The sequence below is a fragment of the Carlito syrichta genome, unplaced genomic scaffold, assembly GCF_000164805.1.
Source record: "Carlito syrichta isolate Samal-C Ts95f unplaced genomic scaffold, Tarsius_syrichta-2.0.1 Scaffold307186, whole genome shotgun sequence".
NCBI lineage: Eukaryota > Metazoa > Chordata > Mammalia > Primates > Tarsiidae > Carlito > Carlito syrichta.
The window spans coordinates 145,593-155,712 of NW_007251282.1; the positions used below are offsets into that span (position 1 = coordinate 145,593).

The window sequence follows — 10,120 nt, forward strand, 5'->3', positions numbered from 1 at the left end:
TGCAGAAGAATGAAACTGGACCCTCCCTATCATCATATACAAAAATCAACTCAAAATGGATAGAAACTTTGAGCTTTTATAAAACTTCAAACTATAAGAATCCTAGAAGAAAGCGTAGTTAACACCCTGTGTGCATTGGAATAAACAACGAATTCTTGACCAAGTCCCCAAAAGCAAATGCCATAAAAGCTAAGATAGACAAGTAGGAACTCAAACTAAAAAGTTTTTGCACAGCAAAAGAAACCATCAAGAGAGTAGGGAGACAGCCAACATAATGGGTAAAAATATTTGCAAATTACGTATCTGACAGAGATCTAACATAAAGAATCTACAAGGAACTCAAAGTAAAAAGAAAAAACAACTCCATTAAAAAGTGGGTAGGCTGGGCTCGGTGGTTCAGCCTGTAATTCCAGCACTTTGGGAGGCCGAGGCAAGTGGATTGCCTAAGACCAGCCTAGGTAACTTGGCAAGACCCCATCCCTACAATGAATCAAAAATTAGCCAGGCATGGTAGCATGTGCCTGTAGTTCCAGCTACCTGGAAGGCTGAAGGGGAAGGAACACTGGAGACCAGCAGGTCGATGCTGGGGTTGCTGGGAGCGTGCCCGGGAGTGGCACACTCACTGCACCCCAACCTGGGTGACAGAGTGAGACTCCAACTCAAAAAAAAAAAAAAAAAGGGAGCAAAGGACATGAATAGACACTTTTCAAAAGACATACAAGCAGCCAACAGACACATGAAAAAATGCTCAACCTCACCAACCATCAGAGGAATACAAATCAAAACTACAATGAGATATCATCTAACTCCAGTAAGGATGGCCACTATCAATAAATCAAAAAACAACAGATGCTGGTGTGGGAGGGAAGAAAAGGGACTGCTTCCATACTGTTGTGGGGATTGCAAGTTGGCTCAACCTCTATGGAAAGCAGTGTAGCAACACCTAAAAGAACTAAAAACTGACCCTCCATATGATCCAGCAATCCCTCTCCTGGGAATACACCCAGAGGAACATAAATCATTCTACCAAAAAAAAAAAAAAAAAAAAAAGACACCAGTACACGTATGTTTATTGTGCACTATCCATAAAAGCAAAAACATGGAGTCAATCTTACTGCTCATCAAAAGTGGACTGGATAAAGAACATATGGTATATATACACAATAAAGAATTACACAGCCATAAAGAAGAACAAAATCATGGACTTCACAGCAAATTGGATGGAGTTGACCATCATACGAAGTGATCTATCATAGAAACAAAGAACTGAATAACACATGTTCACACTTATAAGTGGGCCCTCAACATTAATCATATTAGCACATGGGAGGGATCAGCAGTCGTTGTACACTGCTAGGGGAGGGAGGAAGGTAGGAGGGTAGGGGGTATGTAATACAAAAGGTACCTGGTCCTATACTAGGGAGAGTGAGGGCCAGTTGAGGCTCAAACTTCACCTGCATGTAGCCTACTTGTGTAGTTAATCATTACTTGTACTCCACATCTCCATAATAAAAAAAAGTTTAATTAAAAAAAAAAAAGCCAGCACACAGATTCCTCTAGACTGCTCCTGTGTCTTTTCCTCTTATGATCCAAAAGTGTATTCTTACTCTACTGCTGTAATAAATCTTAGCTTTGAGGATATTCTAAAGAAGCTCTAAATGAAGAGGTGCTCTTGGAGACACTGACACACCTTCCGTAGGAATTGTGCCAACATACTCTACCAGCAATGTTACAACTTGATTTTTCAAAAGTTGCAAGATATTTCTTTCCCAATTTATTTAGTGACTCCTCTGCTATTTATTTGTAAGATAAGCAGCTTAGAATGTAGTTAAGAGACTAGAAATCTGGAACCAGACTGGTATGATCCCAGGCATACAAATTGCATATTTAGTCTCCACCTTTTTTCCTCATACCCTCCTCAACAATTCAGTCCAAAGTAATTAGACAGGACTGAGGGAAGCAGCCATGCCTCTGGGAGAAGGGGATGTGGTGGCTCTGAGCAGGGTGTTGTTGGACCTTTACTGAGATGAGGAGGGTAACCACATGACCAGGTAGAACTGGCACAGGGTGCTGGAACCCATTAGGAGTTAGGAGGACGTGTGCATGGGAGGGTACCCTAACAAGTGTTGAGCCCGAGTGGGGTGAGCAAGGCTTCTGTGCAGAAGGGATCCCAACCTAGGGAGAGGAAGGTGTACTCATGAAAGGTGATCCTAGAATGGATATCAAAGACCAAGGGGCGTGAGGATGGCAGGGTCTTCCAGAGGGGACTAGGTGCAGGATGAGGAGAGCATCTCACATTACAGGGCTGCTCAGCACAGAGTACCAGGGCCCAAGGATGAAAAATTAGCATCCCCTGTGGAGCTGGGGGTACAGAAGGGTGAGGAAGGGGTCTCTATGGTGGGACAAGTGGGGAGGCTTGGCACAAGGTACTGGAGTAGAAACAAAGTGAAAGGTGTCCTTGTAGAGGAGCAACTTCACGTGTGATGTTTAGAACCTGAGAGGAAGGAAGAGTCTATGACATAAAATTGGTTTACATACTAGGAGACTGATCAAATAAGTAAAAGTATTAAGGACAATGGGAACCAAGTTTCTCACATTTGGAGAAGACAGTTGTAGGAAAAGAGAATCCTAGACTAAGCCCTGTGGTACTAGTGGTTTGGAAGCATCTATATGAACTCAGAGTTTTTAGTACATAGACACAAAGTAATAAATAATGCTGTAATTGTCTTTCGGTATATGCATTTACACATCCCCTAGTTCAGTCTACTGAAAAGAAGCAATGGCATTCCAGAAACAGCCCAAGTCTTAATTTCTATATACTATTCTTCACTAAAAGAAATCAGGGCACCTTGGAAAAATGGCTGATTCCAGGGTTGAAATAGGAAAGTACAGGATGAGCCTGGGACATTTTGTTTCCCAAAAAGCAGAGTTGCTCAGAGAAACATCAAAAGGACAAAAAAATCAGCTTCAAGGGTTTCTACAGGCTAAATCTGGGTCAATTGAGGATAAAAATAATGATAGTAATGAAGTACTAAAAAAAAAAAAAACAACAAACCATGAGTTTGTACAAATACAATTATTAGAAAAAAGTGAAAGTTTGAAGAGAAATGAGTTAGTTACAGGATTTCAAAATACTTATTAATTACCAAAAAAAACAATCCTGGGCTCAAGCAGTCCTCCCGCCTCTGCCTCCCAGAGTGCCTCCCCACAAAATACTTATTATAAAAATAAAAATAAAATTTAATAGTGAAGCAATCTGGCAGATATCATCCTAAGTGATCAAAGTTAATTATCACCAATAATGGGAAAATTAAAATTGTTCACTACCTAATGGTATGCAATAAAAAGTATCACTTCTGTAGTATTCCTGCTAAAGAAACACAACCTTAACTTATAGTACTGAGGAAATACAAACAAACACAAACTGAAGGACATTCTATAAAAGTAACTGGCCTGTAACTAACAGATGTGTCAAGGCCAATGAAAGGCTAGGAGAGACTGAGCAACTGTTTTGGGCAAGACTAAGCAACCTTTTGGGCTGAAGAAGACTAGAGGGTCATGACAGGCTGGGTGCCATGGTTCATATATGTGATCCCAGTACTTTGCGAAAACAAGGCAGAAGGATTGTTTGAGCCCAGGAGTTTGAGATAAGCCTGGGAAACAGTGAGACCTTGTTTCTTAAAAAAAACAAACAAACAAAAAAAAAAAAACAAGAAAAAAAGTCACAACAACTATGCGCAACACTTGAATTTGGACTTGCTCTTTCTGCAATAAAGATATTATTGGGACAACTGGCAAAACTTGAATGAAATCTGAAGATTAAATGGAGGTAATATATCAATGTTAACTTTCTAATTTTGATGACTGTATTATGATTACATAGGAGAATGTCCTTCTTTCTTGCAGAAAATACTCACCAGTATTTGGAAGTGATAGTAGATGTCAGTAATCTACTCCTAAATAGTTTTGAAATTTTATACTGTACTTGCAACTTTTCTCTAAGTTTGCAATTATTTTAAAATAAAAAGAAATATACTCTCCATATATCCATATATATTGCTTACGCATATTACCAAACTGCTCTCCAGAAAAATTAAGCCAATTCATGCTCATATCATTTAGATATTGAGTATGGAAAAATAAATAAATAAAAAATAAATTATCTCTCTTTTTTTGAGTCAGAGGCTGGAGTAAAGTGGCATGACGACAGCTCACCACAGACTCAAACTCTTAGACTCAAGTGATCCTCCAGCCTCAGCCTTCCAAGTAGCTGGGACTGCAGGTATGCACCACCATGCCTGGCTAATTTTTAAAATTTTTTTGTAGATATGAGGTTTTGCTATATTTCCCAGGCTGGCCTTGAACTCCTGGGTTTATGTAATCCCCCTGCCCTAGCCTCTCAAAGTGCTGGGATTACAGGCTGAGTGAGTAACCACGCCTGGCCAACCCACATTTTAATATATAAAACAAAATGTTACTTTTGTCCCTATGCTTCTTATTGGCCCACCATGATCCCAGACAACTTTTTATATTACAATAATGCAAACTGAAAACCTACATCAATCTCCATATGCCGAAACCTGCACACCTGTCGAAAACAGCGCCCTTCTTGCCATAATGTGCAAACAGTTTCATTTCCTAGTGCAGCTTCACAGTGACGGAATGGGCAGCTGTCGCCCTGTAAACAAAAAGACAACAGAGAAAAGAATTGTGGCACTGAAATATATCCAGGCAAAATGCTCATAACAAGAGTTTCCTGGAATTTAGAAAAGCACAAACAAGCAAGAAAAGATACACAAGGTAGAAAACAACTGTGATGGGATGCAAAGAACAATATGAGGGCAATAAATTTATAATTTCCTAAAACTTATTTTTGGCAGTACCTCTCAACTGATCTGACAACATAAGTAATACAAACTGAGAGAAAGGGTTTGAAAAGACAAGAGTGTTAGGTACTTTTTAAAAATATATTTTATAATTTATCTTCATAACTGTTTCATACACACTGACTTGTGAATCCTAACTTGATAGAAAAATAAGAAAATATATAGACTAGTACTTAAGTATACTAATATATAATTAACATCATTGTGTCTCACTACATACCTCATACAATGGCAACATCTGAAACAAAATGCTACCATGTGCAAACTGCTATATGTCAGATTAAATTATCAGACCTTCGCTCAAAACTAATCATTTAAAACACAACATCAAGATGACTTAAGAAACAGTTTTTGTAACAACATACAAATTTATAGAACTAGTCATAGAAATAACAGAGCTGGGCATGGAGGCTCACACCCGTAATCCCAGCACTTTGGAAGGCAGAGGAGGGAGGACTGCTTGAGTCCAGGAGTTTGAGACCAGCCTGAACAATGAAGCAAGAGCTTGCATCTACAAAAATTCAGAAAATTAGCCAGGCATGGTGGTGCACACCTGTAGTCCTAGCTACTTGGGAGGCTTACGTGGAAGGATCACCTCAGCCCAGGAGGTTGAGGCTGTGGTAAGTCGTGACAGAGCAACTTCACTCCAGCCTGAGTGAAAGTGAGACCTTGGCTCAACAACAAACAAACAAACAGAAAGCAGCAGGTATAGCTAAATAGAGCTGCAGAAAAACCAAGCAGAAAACAGAAAATTTTGACAAAAATAAAGCCAAAAAGTCACAAAAACATATTTAGAAAGATAGCTTTATTTTTATTTACTTTTTTTTTGTTTTGAGTTGGGGGTCTTATCCAGGCTAAAGTGCAGTGATACAATCATGGCTTCCTGCAGCTTCTACCTCCTGGACTCAGATGATCCTTCCACCTCAGCCTCCTGATTAGCTGGGACTAATAATATGTGTCAGTCACCGGGTATGAACCGCCGCACCTGGCCATGATGGCTTTATAGTCTTAGTACTAAGCAGGCAATCTGGGAGAACAAAGTCAAATTCAACCCATGACAATTTCTAGAAGTATAATACAACCTATCTACTCATTTAATACAAAGTATATAAAATTAAAGTTAGTAAGCCACAGGTCAAAGTGTCCCCAATACCAAAGGCACTCTGAACAGATTAATTTCGAACATGGACTGAGACTATATGTCACTAAAAGCCTTTTCACTTTTTAGAATATGGGAAAATTATAGTTATTTATAAGGTAAAGAGAAAAAAAGTAATGAATTCTCCTAAATATGCCATTCTTTAACTAAAAAACTGACAGCAGATAATAAACAGTTGCGTAAAACAAAATATCAAAATAGCTTGGGAAAATCTTATGCAACATTAAGGCATCTGTAGAAAGAACTGATTCAGAGATGACAATTCTTACTTTGGTACATGTAGAATAGAAAAAAAAATAGCAGTCTTCTCCTTGGTTAGGCATGCTGAGTAGATTCTTAGATCAGAAGTGGCTTCTTGGAACAAGCCACTGCTTCCTCAAGGTGAGGACCAGCTCCAAGTCCTCTTGAAATGGTTCAATCTTCCAAATGACAACTCAATCACAGAAACTGTCTTTAAAATGTAATCCTAAAACAAGGAGACAATTAATTAAATATTTCAGGTAAATTCTTCCAATATTCTCCTTCAAATCACCCTGGCTAATGAGATCATACTGTTAAAACCAAATTTTAATTACATTAACATGTGCTTGCCTATAAAGAGCCTTGTAAACACACTGTGAATACTGTACATTCCCATCTATAATGTAAAAGTCAAGCCACTCGTTCTTATATACTCTCTTAATGCTTATTATACAGCTTCAGCATTGTAAATTAAATAAACATTACTAACTAAACATATTATCTACATTTTTGATGATTAAAATTAACAGTAATATTACTCCATGCAAAACCCCCAAAATTAAGATGCATACCAATAAATTTCTTAAGTTTTAAAAGAAAAAAAAAGTATTCGGATTACTTTTCAATTGAAAATAGCTGTTTGAAAGCACTCCTAGAAGTTAATGTAGGAAAACAAAGATATTCTTTTAAAATCTTCATGCTCTCAGCAAATTTTAAAGGATATAGCATTGGTACAAATGAATATACCACCATGAAAAAAGTGTGGGAAGAAAAGAAAGCTTAAAAGATAAGAAAACTCAAATTTCTGGCCTCTTCCCCCAAAAATATATTTCAATAGAGGGATAACAGAATAAACATCAATGGAAAATACAACTGAATTATAAGAGATCACTGGCAGGACATCTCCCAGAATCCAAACCAAAAATGCCAAAAGTTGTTAATATGAGAGAAAAGGTACATGACATGGGAATAATTCCAGGAAATTCTATTTCCATACAATAGAAATACTAAAAAGTAATGGAACTGGTAGAGACAAAAGAAACTACGGGCCGGGCTCGGTGGCTCAGCCTGTAATCCCACGCCTTTGGGAGGCGGAGGTGAGTGGACTGCCTGAGCCCGCGGGTTAGAGACCCGCCAGGGTAACTTGGTGAGACCTCATCTCTACAATAAATCAAAAAATGAGCCGGGCGTGGTAGCGCGCGCCTGTAGTTCCAGTTACTTGGAAGGCTGTGACGGAAGGACCCCGGAGCCCAGCAGGTCGAGGCTGTGGTGGCCAGGAGCAGCTACTGCACTCCAGTCTGGGCGACAGAGTGAGACTCCAACTCAAAAAAAAAAAAGAAACTACAAGAAAATATCTCAAAACCTGCTGGATTTGAGTCTTTAAATGGGTTTATCAAATGCCAGACAGAACTTTTCTTTAAAGATATCTCTACTGCACACAGATAAGGAGGAATTTTTGAATTCCAATGGTAAAAACAAAAACATACAAACTTTCAGAAAAAAGACTAACAAAGAAAAAAAAAAAACCAGACTAGATATGATTAGATTTCTAATCTGAATCTCTAAATGCTAGAAGACAAAATGCCATGATCTAAAATTTAAAGAGATTGTGACTTTATATTTGGCCTTTCTGACTACATTTTATGGATAGCTCAGGACTTGGAAGAAGTTTTTAGATATGAAAATCCTCAAAAAGTATACCATCTACATATTCCATGTATTCTTGAGAAAATTATGCCAGCAAGTAATCTAACTTGAGAAAAAGAATTTAGAAAGAACTCAAAGTAGAAAAAGAACAAAACAAGTCATGTCACAAGCACTATTTCACTGCATTCTAAAAATGTTTAAAACACCCTGGACATCTGATTTATGTTACAGATGAAAAATCATAAATAAAGCATTAGCAAATTGAACCAGCTATATATTAAGAAGGCAACACTATATATCAAAAAGCCTTATTCCAGGACTAACAATGGTTTAAAACTAGGAAATTCATTACATTTAATAGAGTAAAGGTTTTAAAAAAAATTCTTTGGTAATTTTTGCAAGATTTCAAAAAGGAAAAAATGGTTTAAAAGTGAAGAAAAGGGGGTCTAAAATGGTATTTTTGGCTGGGTGCAGTAGCTCATGAATATAATCCCAACACTCTTGGGAGCTGAAATGAGAGAATCACTTGCGCTCAGAAGTTTGAGAGCAGCCTGGGCAACAGAGTGAGACCTTGTATCTACAAAAAAAAATTTTTTTTTTGAGTTGGAGTCTCACTCTGTCGCCCAGACTGGAGTGCAGTGGCTTGCTCCCGGCCACCACAGCCTCGACCTGCTGGGCTCCTGCAATCCATCCGCCTCAGCCTCCCAAGTAGCTGGAACTACAGGCACGCGCTACCACGCCTGGCTAATTTTTTGATTTATTGTAGAGATGAGGTCTCGAATTCACGGGCTCAGGCAATCCACTCATCTCAGCCTCCCAAAACTCAGGATTACAGGCTGAGCCACTGAGCCCGGCTTACAAAAATTTTTAAATAGCCAGGTATGGTGGTACGTGCCTATGGTCCCAGCTACTGGGGAGGCCAAGATGTAAAGATCACTTGACCCCAGCCTGGGTAAGAGTGAGACCCTATCTCAAAGTAAATAAACAAATAAATAAACGGCATTAAAAAAAAATATCTTAAAAAAGAAAAAAAAGGCAAGCTAAAATGCAACAACATCCAGGCTAGGCATGGTAGCTCATGCCTCTAATACCAGCACTTTTGGAGGCAGAGGCAAGAGGACTGCCTGAGCCCAAGGGTTCAAGACCAGCCTGGACAATTTGGCGAGACCTCGTCTCCATAATAAATCAAAAATTAACCAGACGTGGTGGTGTGCGCCTGCTGAGGTGGAAGGATTGCCTGAGTCCAGCAGGTTGAGGATACAATGGCTGTAAGCATGCTTCTACACTCCAGCCTGGGTGACAAGAGTGAGACTCTGACTCAAAAACAAAAGCAACTTCCACTGTTGAGAAAAACTCTTAGTAAATTACAAGGTACTTCATTATAAACATGCTTAATCACCAGAAACCACTAGCACATGGTAACACACTAGAGGTAAGCTCACTCAAGAAAAACAAAAAATGACTATCATTCAACAGAGTTCCAGATGTTCTAGCATATGCATTAAGAAAAAAAGGCATAAAAACTATATGAGATTTTTGAAAAATCCAGTATCTGCAGATTATGCCTGCAAACTGGAAAACCTATCAACCAAAAAATACTGTATTTTCAGTATTATTCTTACTATTTTGTAAGAATGTACAAAAAGTAGTACATTTCCTTTATGCTAGCAACAATAATTCTGATAAGAGTCCCAATCACAATAAAACTATAAAATATACAAGAAGAAAATAAAGTATTATGCAACACCCACATTAAATTAAAAGCAAACCCAAAATCTATGACACTACTAAAGCACAGAAGACTTGGATAATGGATAAATGGCAGTAGATGGTGAAAGTTACTTCTCCCCAAAATAATGCATACACTGGATGCAATTCAAGTCAAAAATCCAATGAGAGTTTATTATTGGAACTTGACAGATTGTAAAATCATCTAGAAGAATAAGTATTTTAGAAAGCCTTGATCTATTTGATATTACAAATGGTAAATATAACAATGTTTAAATGTAATATTGGCAAATGATTAAGTACACAGATCAACAGAACCCAAGAGTCCATAAATAAATGTGGTTTATTTTAAAAAGTGGTATTCAAGGCCGGGCTCGGTGGCTCAGCCTGTAATCCCAGCGCTTTGGGAGGCTGAGGTGAGCGGATTGCCTGAGCCCGCGGGTTCAAGACCTGCCTGGGC

General features: G+C 38.4%; 1 protein-coding gene across 18 annotated transcripts in view; it reads right to left on the bottom strand.

The window, feature by feature from the left end:
• Window positions 1-10,120, bottom strand: part of ZC3H11A (zinc finger CCCH-type containing 11A) — a 68,059-nt gene that overhangs the window by 28,891 nt on the left and 29,048 nt on the right. For 17 of the 18 annotated variants that reach the window (XM_021715549.1, XM_021715551.1, XM_021715547.1 and 14 more), the window contains 2 exons: window positions 6,315-6,511; window positions 4,559-4,678 (listed from right to left, as the gene is read on the bottom strand). In XM_021715549.1, coding sequence (XP_021571224.1) covers window positions 4,559-4,678; window positions 6,315-6,368 — 174 coding nt within the window. In that variant the 5' untranslated portion in view covers window positions 6,369-6,511. The remainder of the gene's footprint in view (window positions 1-4,558; window positions 4,679-6,314; window positions 6,512-10,120) is intronic. The other variant, XM_008064066.1, reaches the window with a different exon arrangement.